The following is a 17,202-nucleotide window of genomic DNA, read 5'->3' on the forward strand; positions in this document are numbered from 1 at the left end:
AAAAACAATCTATTATTTCATTTAATAAGTAATAATAATGATGATAATAATAAACAAAAACCATAGATTAAATGCAATTGCGTGTAAGTTAAACGGCGCAATGAAATGCTTCTCTCCTATTTTACCTTGTAATAAAAGGTACTTTACATTTACATAGGATAGGTTTTTACATATCGTAAAAAAGGTAGGTTGTGTAGTAGGTACCCGTTGAGGTGCGGTAGTTTCTCTCCTTAGCTGTGTGGAGCTTTCTGTCGAGAAAGCTCGAGACTAGAGTTTATGTGTCACGTGTCACGTGACGACACAGGTTTCAACGCGTGTGTGTCACGCGCGGATTGAGGCAGCTGCAACCACCGCACTGCATCACCGACGCCCAGCGCCACGACGCAGTACGACGACTAACAAAAGCCGTGTTTACTCTAACATTGCACTTCACAAAAATAAGGGTTACACACGTTAAACGATTAGGCTTTATTTTTTTCTTGCATTAAAATTAGATCAGTAAAGTTTGCAAATTTTTCATTATTTCTTTTCGAACGAATGGTATTTATTGGTACACAAGTAAAAACAAGTTAATGTCAAGTGTGTGTTCTAACAGAAAATCGGACCATTCAGTGCTGCCCAGTGGTGGGGGAGAAATCCAACCATATCTCGTGCTTTTCTAGCTACTTTTAGGCGGGAAATTCAAAAACGCTTTTGTAAAAATTATACTTTTTTTAAGTTGGAAAAATCTTATTAGTTTTTCTATTGCGAACTTGAACAATTGCACAGTTTAGTAAATAAAATAATAGTGTTAGATTTCTTACGCACAAGGGTCCAATTTTTTCGCGGAAAATATTTGGAGATAATTAATTGTATTCTAAACAACTGAATTTTTCCACTAAGAGTAATAACTATTTTTAAATGGCAAATAAAAAATATTAGACTTGAAAAAATTATTTAAATTACGAAATTTACAAAATGGACCAAAAAGTATTAAAATTCTACGACAAATTAACTTCTACATTAAAACAAATAAAAAATTTTAAGCTTGTTACAATTAAATTTTGTTTAGAATTTAAATTTCAATTAAACTCCATTCATTTTCCGTTCACTTTTCTTTATGTTAATTAACGTCAAGTCTGTTTTTTCTCAGTATGTCATAAGTCACTTCACTGATTTTAACTTTTAGTTCGCAGAGTACTTTCATATAGAGCCCGAATGTTATTAACTGTGCGCCCGGACTCTATACGCACTTCTGGAATCATATAAATGCACATATTATACAATAAAAAACAACATCGTTTAGATTTTATTAATAATGAAATCTTTATACTAACATTATTTTTATAGTCAGAAATTTATAAACTCGGGACGTTTTCTATTTTTTTATTTTTTAAATCATATTTTAATAAAGTAGGATCATTTTTCAAAATTCTTTTTTCGCGCATACCACCTTTGCACCTCTTCCTCAATATGTTTTTTAAAACAGTTTCTCCTCCAATTCATCTATAATGATTTTTAAGTTCGTAAATCTTTAAAAACTAAATAATTAAATTTTAATATTATTATATTAAACCAATAAATATGAAGAAGTAATATTTTTCTTGGCATTAATCCTGTGCTTTTATATAAATATTTACAAAAAAGTAAAATATTCCTAATTCTACACTCTATAAACAACGACTTTTGTAACTTTTGCAGAAAACGTAACAAATAAAGTAAAATCAGAATTTTTGTATATAAAATTTAATACGTAGCAAATAAATTCCTATATTTATACATTTAAGGTGAAAATAAATTTTTGTGGTCATTGAGATATAATAACTGAATAAAAAAATCTAATAAAAGTTTTCAAAAAGAAAATTTTTGCATACAATGTACAATTAACTTTACCACATTTTAACGATTCGAAAAATTTGAATTTGCAAACAATATGCACGTAAACAATATTGAACAATAACAACCATATTTCGTACTAAATATTTATAAATGAGTATGTACCTTTCTTTATCTGTTCTTTCCTCAATACACCCATCAATGCAAAAAATATTCGCTTTCATTTTTAAATTAAAATTTTTCTATATATGGAAATAAGTACAGTAAACGAGACTTGACGAACAATAACTAATTAACTGAAAACGAGTTTAAACTTTATTTATACAGGTACGGAAAAATTCAGGTATGCTATATATATATATATATGAAGAAGATAAATAAATATAGTGCGTGACGATAAAGCATTTTATTACAAAAGGCAACCACATAAAAAAAATTCTTTCAGAAACTGAAAATTTTTGCGAGAAGCGAAAAGAAAATATTTTTTTAATGCATTCTACAGAATAATAATGATAATAAAATATATTTTAAAACTTCTATATATATGTATATCATTTTCTATATAGCGGAAACGTTTGGCAACAATAAATTATACTACACGCGTAAGCAATATCACGCAATGGACATGATTATGATATTACAATCACTGCATGCGTATTACCTCGAGACTCGCAATTGATAAAAGAAACGCAGTCTTTTTGCCAAGAAGATGAATACTGTGGATACTAAAAATGACTTTCTAAAAAAGCAAGATGAACTTGGAGGAAAGACTAATTTTTTCCATTTTTTATCTACTTTTCAAAATTCTAACTATTTTCGAAACAAACTATTTTTCATTAGATTGAGAATTACTTTTTTTCTAGTAAAATGTTTAAAAAAATATATATCTATATATACAAAAGAGTAAAATTTATATAATAATAAAATGAATAAAATAAATAAAATGAAAACATTGAAAAAATTGAAGCATAATGTAAAATTAAAAAATATGATCAGTACTGTTTGAAAAATTTCCTTAATTTATTTTATAAAGGATTTAAAGACTAATATTATATTTTTTTGGAGGATTTTTAATGTGCAGTGAATAGAAAAATGAAAGACAATTCGACATCATGACACTAAATCAATAGATATAACTTATTGTTAAGTGTAAATGCATTCTCATAGTTCTTCTTCTTCTTTTTGCTTTGACGTATTCACTGTTATTCGGCATTACATTCAAACACCCACATTTTTTATTTTTGTCACTTTTCTGAATTCTTGGCCTTCAGCCATCATCCCCCTTTAACACAAAATTATTGTCAATATTCTCTCACGTAAAAAACATTCTTCACTTTATTATGTATTTTTATCTTTCAAAATTTCTTCACACACAAATAAAAAAAGAAGAATATAAAAAGAATATAAAACTAAAAATACTTGAAAATATAAGTAAATAACTAAAAAAAATTGTTAAAATAATATCGAAAATTTAAGAAAATGAGAATGAAAAAATTTATCGATTGACAAAATCTCTACTAACAATCAAAAAAATCCTTTTCTACAGATGAAGAAACTTCTATTTAAGATAAAGAAAAATTAAAAATTTTAATGGTTTTTCAAAATTATCAGACGTCAAAGCATCTTGTTCCAAATATTCTCAAAAAGATTCCCGAACATTTTTAGTGACTCAAAACCGTGTTAAGAGTGTTCTAACTTTTTTAATCTTACATTTAATTCTAAAGTTTAATAATGTCTTATCAATTTTAGATTCTTGGTACAATTATATTGTAAATGTTAAAACTAAACATATATTACGCATTATATGGAAAAACTGAAGAATGTTGCACAGTGACCTTGTATGCAATATATCGAGATAAAAATGAAATAATCTAAAGAATGTTTTAATGAAGAATAGTTTAGACACATTTAATTGTGATAAACGACGATAAAGATTTTCCAGAACTTTTCCCACATTTTTTCATGCACCATATTTACATCAATTATATCAGTGATGCTTATGCATTATCTTGTTCATATCATTTCTATTCTGGTACGCACAATTATTTCTTAAATTTGCTTTTTATCTCTTATGTAAAAGAAAATTCCAATTTTTATACAGTATTTTATTTTTTTGTGACTAGTCTAACATAGGATAAGTTTGTCTATTCTATATTAACAATACCAAAATTGGTGTACATTTGATTTTGCCAGAAAAGCATCAAAAGCTATAGAAAGTTTCATTCATAAAAAATTACGAGGTGTGTGAAGTTCCGGTCGCAATAAAAGACTGTATTACATAAAATTCTTTTTTCAGGAAATATTCATGCGCCCCAGAGTTAGTTAATTTTTCTGTAATCCATTTAATACCAATTCATTCAGCACCATCATTCGCGTTAAATTCATAATTTATTCATAGAAACACAATTCATAATAATTCGTTCATCTTTCATTAACGTCATTCACTTCAATTTGTACCACAATCAATTTTATCTGTGATGATTATACAATTGTAAAAAACGGGTGTGCCATGGCAGCGAATGTCTTTCAAGGCCACTAACTCGCTGAACTTGAAACATATATTATTCCAGGTGGTATGCGTTACGTAAAACGTTTATAATGAATTTGATTTTATATCATTAAATATGTAAAATAAGAAAAAACGGGAATGAAATGTGAGCATATAAAGATACATAAGAATTAATGCACGATATATATGATCCTCCGGAGTCACTCACATTTGCTAGAGCACTGACTATTTGGATTTGGCAAGAAAGCAATGATGATGATTGGTCGTAGAAGTAGAGTAAATCATTCGATCTACTGTTGACCGTTTCGTTCGCATCGGTTTCATTATTTCAACTGTCAACACTTACTTGACAAGAACCATGTCTGACAGTTCTGTTTTCACCCCGTGCTTCTTTGGGTCGTATTCCGCTATCATCGGGCGCATAGGCGTTCTCTGTAACAATACAATAATCATTAGCATTTTCACATTATATGATTAGAGATCATCTGTTGGATGATTTAATTTTTTTATCGGACTGTTGTCTTATATTTACTAATTGGTTTATGTAGCGCAATATACTGATCTAAAATCTGTATAAAAATTTCGACAATGCTCAGTAAAAGTCATTGAATTGTTACTGTATGATACGCATTAAATAATCCGTTGATAATTCACAACTTAATTTCTGTAATGTCGCATTGTCGCAAACAAAATTGTTAGTTCTTGGTAATTAAGCAAATTTGAAGAAGCATCAGAAAAGGAACATGCCAGTCGTCTAAAAATAAAATCAAGAGGCAGAACGAAAAATTTAATGACTTTGCCTGCTGTGATAAAAGTTGTGGAATGTGGATTTAGTCACAGAGAAATTTTGGGTGCAATCCGGATTGAAATGATGTATGACTATTGTAATTTTCACGATGAGTTTCAGTTGCATGATTCTTGGCGCCTAAAGTACGTTGTAATATCTACCTAGGAGATAACAAACGTCTGAGTAACAAATGTATGCATACAGACTCGACTTTATAAGTATAGGGTAACGAGTATCGTCAGTGCCAAGATATGCACAATTCGCCCACCTCTGTCTCGTACTCGTTTTTCGTCTATACAGCACTCAAGAAGTGTGAATTGCAATTGAAGCTCAAATCAATCTATTGCATGTGCGGGGGCGTCTCCAACTACACGTGCTCTAGGCGCCAAGACCTCCTCCGTCTTTGCTACTATTATTACAACTTCAAATCTAAACGTGGGACATGGTTGCTAGACACAACATGCATGTGAGTATGAGACTCTTCCTTAAAGAGGAATTTAGTATGATATGCTCGAATCTTTAATTATAGAATAGAAAAGCTGAACTCGAAAGCTTTAACCGGTTCTCTATTAACAAAACATTTCAAACAATTCGGAGAAAGCAATGAGAAAATTTGAAAAAGCATTATGCTCAACATCGAAGCTGAATTATGAGATGATTCTACTGCTGAAAGCAAATATTTCATCTTGAAGTAATAATAACCATGACATGCGGTCGATCACCAGGAAAAGCAGCAGACAGGGCGTTCATCTCAACATCAGCTTCTCTATTAGAATTCCCCATTTTTGTAGCTTAAAACACTTCTCATTCAGATTGGATCTTCTTCACAGCATCATCTTCCTAATCATTACACCATCATATATTAACAAATGTACTACACATATCCTAAATTTCAGTTCAACTATACAAGAAACTAAGATCCAATCATTCGTGTTATTCGAGTATTTCCCAAAAACAAAAACTGAACAAAGGGAGTAAAAAGTTTAAGGGGTATTTGTCACTATTCGGCACAAGTAGCGCGACGCAGAAAATCCCGGATCACTGCCAATTCGTCTTTGAGAATGTCCCGAGGACGACTCTTTTATATACGCAAAACGAGAGTACGCGCGAACATAGAGGAAGAGCAAACAGACGCGTTCTCATCTAGCTCCCGTCGACGTTTACCTCTTTTATGAGGTGGAAGAACCTAATCTTATCCATAGTGTGCATCGTCATAGCGGAGACTACCTCCTGACCTTACACCACTATGTGCTTCAACAACTGACGTAAACGTTTATTTTCTGTCCACCTGCAACTAGCGCTTCTTCATTTTTTTTCAAAGAAAAAATAAAATCATTTGTGTATCGACAGGTAAATGCTAATGTGAAAATAGTGCTTTTAGTGATAAGTGACTCTAAAAATACCTCGCACAATTCAAAATATTTTTAAAGAGTCGACAAGAAAAATGATAAATTCAAAATCTTATACCTAATTCAAAATTTTTAAAAACGTGGTTAAAATATATATTTCATGTGTCATTGTTCCAACTATTTTATCAGATGCCACTGTTACTGCATTTAATGTACAGTTAACTATCATTACAACTGATAAGAACAACATTAGCAAACGTCATTCACGTGTTTCTACACAATATTGATATTATTCCTGTTCCATAAAAAAACATTTTGCTAGAAAATATTTTTCTAATACATTAGTTTCTATGTACAAAAAAATAAACACTTTTCCAAAAAATATCTTCAACAAATATTAGTGATAAATTTTCATAAATAGAAAAAGTGTGAATAATGAATTCTACATTGTGACAATTTAAAAATATATTTTCAGTTTGTTATTCACGTTTACTTTGTGGTTTTGCAAAAGATTTTTAAAAAGTTGTAAATAAATTTATTTTATATTCCGAGAATATATAGTCTTATTTAGGAGGAAAAATAGTTTTTCTAAATTATATAGATAAATTCCTGTCTTTGCCAATGAAATTATAAGCGTTTTTTCTTATGTATTTTTTATTTTAGCATGATGTGAGAAACGTATAAAAGTTGCTTTATATCAGCACAGGAATTCTGAATATGTCGAGTAGATAAATATTTTTCCTAATTCTAATTGGTGCCCGTGATGTTTATAATTGCTGAAGATAATTCATTTATGAAAACAGAATTATTAATTCTTATTTTTTATTTCTTCGATGAATAACGCAGGACTTGAACTAGGTCCGTATATCCCGTAAAAGTCCGTTTTTTTAAAAAGGTCGCTGAAATTGCAAATTTTTCATTATTATAAAACATGAAGATCGATTTCTTCATGTTTTATAATAATGAAAAATGTAATTTATAGTTTTAAGTAAAATGTTTAAATACTTTCACTGGTTCGAGCCCTAATAACAATTTATGACACTATTTGTAACATTAACATGATTTCATTTTTATGCGTATTGAACTAATTCAAAAGGACTCAGTGGCGCCATCTACGAACGAAAAGCATGAGACGAAGAAAGAGAGGGATACTTTTGCATTTTCTTCTATTACCTACTTTACTTTAGTAAACGTTATTCTGCTTTCTTCATTAGTTTTTAAGTTTCGCAAAGATTAAAAATTTCAGATAATTCGAAATTTTAGTTTCAAAATATCAAAAATTTTTGACTTGACATAAAACTGAAAATATTTCTAAAGAAGAAAATAGGTTTTATATTAATTTTCTTTTGCACAACAAGTCGGAAGACAGATTATTAATTAAAAGTGGGATATAATAAATAACTTTGACATTTTGACAACACACACGGGTCGTCTAATGTTAGACGTTTCTCTCTGTTCTCGCAATAATTATTCTCGTTTCGATTTAACTCTTGATGTGGTTCCAGTAGGTCGATCTGGGCATCTATTTTCGAAACGTGCGTCCTCACTAGCAGAATGCAGAAACTTTCGATGGTGAACCGAGAGATGATTATACGTTTCTCTCGGTTGCCAAAAATTATATTTGACCGGTACTTCTCCCTTTCCCCCCTTCTTCACTTCCACACATCCGTAAAACTGTCTTTCCCAAATTATATTTTACGTCTGCCAGACACTTTCCATTTCCGCAATCGACATTAAAAAAAAATTAACAAAACACACTATTCTCAAAAAATATTTATAAATTGGTCACAAGAAGAAAACATAAATTTATAATTGTTTTTTCCGAAAGACTTATTTTTTTTAATGACTCATGAGAATAAATTTTTTATTGCTAATGACATCAACTGTATAGTCTTCGTAACATTTTTTTTTTAAATAAATATATATGGAGGGAAAAAAATAATTGAAAAGTTTCTGAGATTATTTTTGGAGCAACCTCTAGGTAGGCATATAACCAGTTTCGATCCCGCGTGCGTGTGTGAACATATGATAACTGGTAAACTACAAGGGCAAGAAAAAGTGGAGAGAAAAAACAGGAAGGGGATTTTATGGGTGAGGCACGTTGAGGGGGAATAACATTAAAGGATTTAAAGAAAAAAAAATGAAAAAAACAAGGGGACCCCGATCAAGACCTTGAAACGTAATCGAGATCTCTCTTTGTCGTGTATTTTTAGTGTAACTGGCCCTAATAGTAAAATTATTTTAATAGAAGGACAATTCTGGAAAAATTTATATCCTCTAGGAAAACATTAACAAGTGAAAAATTACTCATTAAATTTAATATATTTTACAAATTAAAAATTGTAATTCTCATAATGATAATAATAATAATAATAATAAATATCAAATTTATAACGTTATTGAACTGTAAATGATGACAACATTATAAGTAATGATAACGCAGGTCCACTGAACTCAATGTCTTGTTACGCTAGTCGTTAAAATATAGATTACAATACCAGGGATCACAGTACCTATTATTATTAAAAAAGGTGAAAAGGTACAATTTTTTTCGAAAATAGGTAACAAATAGGTAACAATAAAAGTACTGTAAAACACGAATAAACATGTAATTTAAGGTTTATTAACATTTTTATTGTTAAGAGAAAGTATTTTTTTCAAATATCTAAATATATCATTATAAATTTTATATATTTGTAAAATATATATAATCAAAATTTATTCCAAATCTATTTATTTCAGGGTTGCCACAAAACAGATTTTAAAATTCCATGACTTTTCCAGGATTTCCAGATCATTTCTTAAAAAATTCCAGACCCAATGGTGAAATCGTTTTTATAAATTTTTTTCTAATTACGACAAAAAATTTAAAAATCTCGAAGTAAATTATAAATAACATAAGTAATTAATTTTTAATTTTATGAATAATTGAAATTAAAGTTAAACTTTGCTAGATTATTTGTGATACACTCCGAAGAAAAGTCCTATGAAAACCTTAGAAGCAAATCTTTGTTTGTGTTATTTTTAACTTAATTAAAAGTAAAAAATTAAAAGTTTTTGTTTAATTTTGTAAAACCAAATTTAATTTTGATTTATTATGATAGTTGTAATGAAGATTTTAATATCAGTTTTTTATATTGAGAGTTAATCCCCTTTGTGTAATTTCATTCAAAAAATTACAACCATAACCTACAATCTTTTGCTTCTAAAGTACCTTTCTTCAGAGCGCATCACACTTACATAGTTTAAAGTAAACGAAAAAATATAGATAAAAATAAGAATTAAAAAATTTAGTTTTGTTCACAATTTTTCACAATTAAACGAGTATTTTAATCATTTTAATAACATTTTGAGTTTCTAAAATGCATTTAAAAATATTAATTTTAAAATTATGCAAAGGAAAATATTGACCAGAAATAACTAAACTTTAGAAATGATTTAGATTTCAACTGTAAACACTGAATTTAAAATCAAAAAGATATTGTACAATGACAACTTGAAAACTTGAGATTTTGAATATTCAAATAGAAAAAATTGAATTTTCAGAATGAGAATTATTTATAAAATTCCCTGACAATTCAAGGTTTTCCAGGTCTGTGGCAACCCTGCATTTCTTTGATGACGATCTCTTAAGCATGATTTTTCACTGCTTCTTTTAAAGCATTATGCATTGATTCTGAATTTTTAGCAAAAAATATAAAATTACATCGTCCAACGGGAGAAAAAATGACCACACGTCCAACCGATTAATTAATGCTTTATTTTAATGCTTATTAAATAAGAGTTAATTTTATGTATAAGAAAAAAGATATTCAAACGCAGAAAAATAATTATAAAATAAAAAATAATTTTTAAAACTTACTGTGATAACTGAAAATAGGTAAAAAAGGTAACAAATTATCAAAATAGGTACAAAAGGTACCAAATTTCAAAATAGGTACAAAAAGGTGAATAGGTAACACTCTGTGATCACTGCAATACACTACAAGTACTCTATTTTTTTTTATTTCTCATGTCAAATATAATTTATTGATCCAATCCTTAATTTTTTTTTTAATTGAACAAACAAAACTATATTCTTGTTGTTTTAGCATCGTAAATATAGTCTATCATATTTATATCCTGTAATATTCCAACGATCGATATATTAAAAAAGAGAAATACAGACGTTTCCTAAACTTTTACTTATAAAAGATTTAAGATTATTTCATAAATTTTTCCAATATTAAATATGTATGTCGACCATCAAGTTAAGAAATCAAACCTTTTCTGAGAATTCTATTTATATTCGCAATATAAGACTAGATAGTTAAAAATTTAAATATTCTATTTTCAACGCGTTATCATTTTATTGATCTTTATCATTTAAATGAATGAAACTGTTGTTCTTACTTATTTAACGATTCGTGACAATTTAATTTATTCCTTTCGATATATCTTATTTAGCAAATAATTTTCTTTCTAAAAGTAGTCCAGAAATCAATCTTTAAGGTCCGAGTTGGGATTTTGGGAAAATCATGAGCAATCATGAGTGAAATAAATAAATTAAGTATAAAAAAATAAATTGAATGATAAATAATTGAACCGATAAAATTATATTTGCTCGACATTAAAAGATTATTGATGCTAATGAAATATGAAAATCAGGTCGTTTCGCGAATCCTGTGACATATATATATATAGAAAGATTTGCAAATTGTATGTTTAATAAAAGGCGGTTGACGCAATGACTACGAATTAACACGAAACTAGCCTCTACGTCACATCCTCATATCACTCTCGCGATATAACAGTGTTATAGACCTATAAGCATAACCAATGAGGGCGCCTCATCCTCCTCCATCTACATCACAGAAATAAATTATCGACTCAATATTGTAATCGAGCACGGTGACCTTTTTAATTCCGTGTGCGACCTGGACTTTGACAATGATGATTCGCATGAATTGAGAAAGAAAAAAGGAGAGAGAGAGAGAGACTTTGACGCGTGCTGCCGGGATAAATTCGAACGGTCGCCGACCGCTAATAAAATAGCGGGTCTTCTTTAATAAACACGATTTCTTCTTCACTGATACAAATATATTTGTGTATCGAAACACTACTATCAAGGTCATACATTCGAGAACGATTCATTCATTACAAGCCAAATGAATTTATTATTGACGCGAACACGTGCACCCGAGTGTTAATCTTCACAGTTTATCAATTTTTATCTTCTTCATTATACTACATAGTCGTATTATATGTTAATGTTCTTGACAATATCTAAAACATGCACATATTCGTTTTTCGTTTTCATATGCAAAATTCTATTACACACTATATTCTCATGTGTGGTTAAATTTATAATCATGTCTTATTCTCCCAATGGATGTTAAGATTGCAGCTTTTAGATTGCACAAACACGCACAAATACAATCTCTTTGTATCTGTTCGGAGTTCCTTCGACAGGTTGTGAAGGCACAAATTTAGTGCCTCGAATGTTCATGTGCTTTGCATTTAACATTCATTATGCGCTTTAGTTCATTAGTTACACGCAATTTACCCTCGGGAGAAGATAAAAGAGGAGACAAAAAATTTAAGAACTGTCGAAATGTATATACAATATGTGTAATTAGAAAAATAATTTTTTAGATGTTTTAGAACATTATATGAATCGGGCACTTGGAGAAGATACAGAAAAGGATTAAAAATCTAGAAATACAGATTTTTCCGTATAGAAACTAAACGTTCTTGAACTTAAAAATCATCCACTTGGAAACATATGAAGAGCCTAACATGAAACGTATTCGGCAGAAATGATTTTGTAGACATATTTGAATAAACAGGATTGTCATGATACGATGTAGTCATTTCTTAAATTGCTACAAATGACATAATTAAGTGATTAATTTTTATAGCAGGAATACAACACACTCATACTAATTTTGCAATGTGTCACAATCGTATAAATTTCGAAGACTCAATTATTTGACGCAGCACGTCTTGTGTGTAAATTATAGTCTTAAATTGCCCGTATTATACGCACATCAGTCTGACACTGATCACAGACCATTAAGATCAAGGGCATTTATGTTTCACATCAATTTACCCTCATCATTCTTTTATTATATACAATAAAAATTCCTTTTCTTTTGGTGCTTAGACAAAAATTGTGTGTTGAATTTGAAATTAATTAAATATGCGCGATAAACTTTTAATCTAAGAAAAGATATCATGTTAATTTTAATAATAATGTTTACATTAAGATATATCTTTAATGTAATCACATTCAATGTATATATATGAGATAATTTATTAGAGACGTGATTTATTTTCATCAACATAGTGCGAAAATATCAAAGTGTATATATAATGAGACAAAATGCGAATAACCAAATATTGAGAATAAGTCAAGATATAGGGTTAAATGTGTAACAAAAGTAGTTTTTACAATTGACTTTCTCTATGACAAAATTCTCTTTTCAGAATCAGCTCTTCTCTTTGATGTATAAACTGATCTGTATTCCAACTCATGAATAATGCGAAATCGAAAGTTTTGACAAAAGCGGAGCAACAAATCAAGAAGAAAAGGCCCGATCGCAAAACACTAATAACCGTATCTTTTTTTTTAATCATTAAAAAGTAGTTTCATTCCAAAAAGACTATATGGACATGCCAATGTGTATCAAGACCTGAATTCTTCCACATTTGCTTTTGTAATGACGATGATACGTTTGTGTACGTATATACAGGTCCAACACATCATCACAAGTTTCAAAGAGGATTGATAGATGCAATACCTGTGTTGGGCTACCTGGATCTTCGATGGATGACAACAATTTACTTTCACCTCTTTAAAAGGAGAATCCACCGACTTTTTTTGCGAATTCTTTCCATGATGGCTCACATACGAGTTTCAATAGACGCGCTCAATATTTATACATGAAAAGAGACGTAAATTGGAATAATTAGTTTTCTTCTCATGTATAAGATTTTTTATTTTTTAGGTTTGTCAAGTTACCTTCAGTACATTAACGAACGCTATAAAGAAATAAACTATTGGAGGTAGTAGCGACCTCTATGAATTTTCACAAAACTTCAAGATTAATTTACACAACAGAAATCATCTTGCGACTAAAATCAGAAAATTAACTTGCTTAGATTTTCCTAATCTTAAAATAAAATTATTCCTCTTTGTATGTATGCAATTTTCAGTTTCCTGTCTATGAAGACATTATCTACTGGGTCTATGATCTCAACACTCGTGCGCTTAACGGTACATTCTATATATTGTATGACACAACAATATATATGTATGTTTCGCTATATCACAAGTGATCACAAGTGTTTCTTATAGAATAACGCACACTGTGCCAGAAATTAGAATCGCTTCTTTCCATCTCCAAGGTCGTCCACATATTGAAAGCACGTGGACTGTAAAAATTAACCACTTCGGGGAAAAAAGTATATGACGATAAATTTATTACAACCGTGATAAAAAAATTACGATCCGAATATAAAAAAGCATTTGACAACAAAAAATTTCGAACAAAGTGAAAATTTTCACATTTCAAGGATTCCGAGTTGATGTTTAAAAAGTCGTGCACCTATTTACACAACGCTATTCATTAACATCCAAAGGTATAGCAAACACAAAGCCACCTTTTTCAAACCGCATGTCTGAAATGAGGAATAGTTAACGCATGAATGATGCTAATAATTTATACTTTGAACTAGAACTACCCAGAAGGAACTCGTTTTCAAATAGACGTGGACATGTTACATCAGCAAAATCAGCATAATTACATTTAGATCGAGTTTTGTCTCTCGGCATTAAGACCAATAATGATCGCAACAATACATAACGACATTAATTCGGAAAAATTATGTCTGATTTGCACTAGTGCATAATTGTCGGAAGTGAACTCGAAGAAATCAGTCATCCTTAATATTTGTCAAACGTTTAAACGCCTTGACCTTATAGAGTTGGTATAAAGTTGCATGTAATTTGACCGCAAACAAAAAGGTTAATGGATGATGTCTTCAACCTGGAAGGACAAATCTTTTGAGCGAACAATTTTCGAATCGGAATTTTGAAACACCTTTTATTGCTAAGGTGATGCTTTTGTAAATTGACGCTATTTTCTCTATATATAACTTTTATTGTCAGTTTTATTACAATTTGTCTTGTAGAGCTTGTAAGTTGTATCATATATATGTGATTGAGTTACGTCACTATGAGTATTTTTCTTCTTGACACTTTTTATCGAAATTAATTTATATCATCCGGAACAGAACTTTTTCCCCAACATTGTATATAATACGAGGTTATTCAGGAAATGTGTTACGAAATCGGTTTTTTAACTTTGTTAATGACACAGTAAGTAATGAATAGTTTTTATCATTTTTATAGTTGGTAGAAAATTTCAAAATTTAATGCCAAAAATGTTGCAGAAGCTACATTAACAGAAAAGTGACTTTGACATACCTTTAAGATTATTATGAATCCTAGATTTTAAGATAAGCTATCTAGAATTTATAGGCCTTTCATTATGAATAAAGGGTTGAGCGAAAATAAGAACAAATAAGAAGTGCTAATGTTTTTCGACAAAAAAAGAAAGTAGGCGCCTCTTGCGGAAGAATAGCGAAACTACGGCGCTTTTGCGCAAACATCTCCTATTTTTTCCATTTCCTACGAAGAATTGTGTGGAATACTTTTTATCTCTTTTGTGAATATTTTTCTTTATTGATTCGTTAGGTTAACAACGCGTTATATTGACAAACAAAGAATCAATATTTTCTCACTCTCCCATAAGAGGCGCTAAGCTCGGAACTCCTGCGGAACTAGAGTCCATTTTTGTCGATACAAAACCGGCACACTTTTTCTTATAAAACATTAAAAGGTTGCTCTCCTTTAATGTATATATAAATCTTGCCAATTTTTGCCAATTCTCGAGTTTTCTGACTTAACTTTTTTATATCTTTAAGTGTTTAAAAAATAGCAAAGCGTTTATGGAAATCGATAAATTTACCTATCAATAATGTATTCCGAAGAAAATTGGTTAAAGAACAAAATGTTGATTTTCAACAAATGAGCAAGGTTACTCAATAGAATAATTATTGTTATGTTATCTTTCATTGCAAATGTATGTATGGGTGTATATATACAAAGTCTGAATGAGCCTGAACAAAAAGCGTCATGGAAATTTCCGCACCTTAGAGAGCGCCTGGTGCGCAAAAGCAAACGAACAAGCGCTCTCTTCCTTTCGCCTGCAATTTCTATTCGTTCCTTTCTTTCTCTAAAATGAAGATTAACTTTTATACACGAGAACCCTCAATTTCTCTTCAGGATGTTAATTTGTCTTTATTCAATGAATAAAGTACATTAATTTTATAATGAAAAATTTTGTCCTTTTTTTCATTTCTAAATAATTTTCTTTCGCGCTTTGTTTATTTATATACAATCTGGTTCAATGATATTGCGTGCACGCACAAGGACTTTTATCGCTCACATATGAGATAAAGTGACGTAAGAAGAAGAGAAACAGTCACGCGACTCATTATTGATTAGCCAATATAAATAATAATATATATATATACAACTGTAAATCGAATTCTACAGACTTGAAAGCTTTGGAAATTTTAAGCGGCTTCGCGAACGTTGACACCACAGTCAGAAAATCAATCACTTAACTGCTTCTATTTCTATATATATATATATATGTTACAATTTACAAAATTACTTTAAGTTTACTCAAAAAAATAATACAAAAATAGAATAATATCATAATTAAATAATAATTATATTAAAATTAGCAAAAGTGTTCCTCGTCTATAAAAGAGAAAAAATCGTTCTGAATATTAATATTTGAAGGTATAACTTTTTAAAATGCAAAAAGTCTCCAAATCGTAAAATTATCAAGCCAATGGAATGTCACACATAAAGTATTAAATTCTCCTGAAAATGATTTATCAACTTCACTAGAAATTACATAACTGTCAATAAAATTGAACGTGTTTCAAAGAATCTATTTCTATTGCTGGCGCTTAAAAATACGTGTAAAGAGATTTAAAATTTTTAAAATTGAATATTGTTGGCAGAATAACAAATAAAATAGAAAAACAGTGAAACAAACAAGCGTAATTTAAATGATAATTATAATTTATTAGAAATAATAGTAATAATTATACAGTAATAGAAAAAAAAATTTTAAACCAAGAATAAGTAGCCTGACAAAAAATATGTTTGAATTACACAAATTTTATAATTGAATTAAACGTAATTTTTATTGAATCAAACTTATTATATTGTATTGAATCAAAACTATTATGTTTAATTCAAAAATAATTGACTGTAAAACAAAGATAGTTAGATTTGATTCAAATATATTGTTTTCTCAGTGTAATGTATTAGTAACATTAACCAATTCAAAAGCAAAACACGATTTAATTCTAATCCAAAGTTTATCTACTTAACAATAAAAATGTATTAACTTTTTATTATCAAAAATCTTACAAAAGACGATTCTTTTTCTTTTATAAAGCAATATAGGTAATTGATAATTATCCAACAAATTATATATTGTTTACAGATAATAATTTATTGTAAAATCAATAAAAAAATGTGTTTGCTTATATTTTATCAAGAGATATATAATATTTCTAAAATAAATGCTTATAAGTATATACCAAAAAATTGATGATGTGAAAAATATCTTATCGTTTCAATAAAACACTATTCAAGTTGCTTAAAAAAACTT

General features: G+C 29.2%; 2 protein-coding genes across 4 annotated transcripts in view; one reads left to right on the forward strand and one right to left on the reverse strand.

Moving 5' to 3' along the window:
- Positions 1–17,202, reverse strand: part of LOC122501754 (proton-coupled amino acid transporter-like protein pathetic) — a 29,618-nt gene that overhangs the window by 8,208 nt on the left and 4,208 nt on the right. The window contains exons 1-2 of one of the 3 annotated variants that reach the window (XM_043611471.1): positions 5,814–6,251; positions 4,671–4,756 (exon numbers count right to left, since the gene is read on the reverse strand). In XM_043611471.1, coding sequence (XP_043467406.1) covers positions 4,671–4,756; positions 5,814–5,894 — 167 coding nt within the window. In that variant the 5' untranslated portion in view covers positions 5,895–6,251. Of the gene's footprint in view, positions 1–1,980; positions 2,114–4,670; positions 4,757–5,813; positions 6,252–17,202 lie in introns of those variants that run through there. The other 2 variants (XM_043611472.1, XM_043611473.1) reach the window with 2 other exon arrangements.
- On the forward strand, positions 4,763–5,802 carry LOC122501757. The gene is made up of 2 exons (XM_043611476.1): positions 4,763–5,577; positions 5,641–5,802. Exons 1-2 carry the CDS (start codon positions 5,363–5,365, stop codon positions 5,726–5,728), a joined length of 303 nt encoding a protein of 100 aa, XP_043467411.1. The 5' UTR covers positions 4,763–5,362; the 3' UTR covers positions 5,729–5,802.

The sequence above is a fragment of the Leptopilina heterotoma genome, unplaced genomic scaffold (assembly GCF_015476425.1).
Source record: "Leptopilina heterotoma isolate Lh14 unplaced genomic scaffold, ASM1547642v1 Lhet_214, whole genome shotgun sequence".
Taxonomy (NCBI): Eukaryota; Metazoa; Arthropoda; class Insecta; order Hymenoptera; family Figitidae; genus Leptopilina; species Leptopilina heterotoma.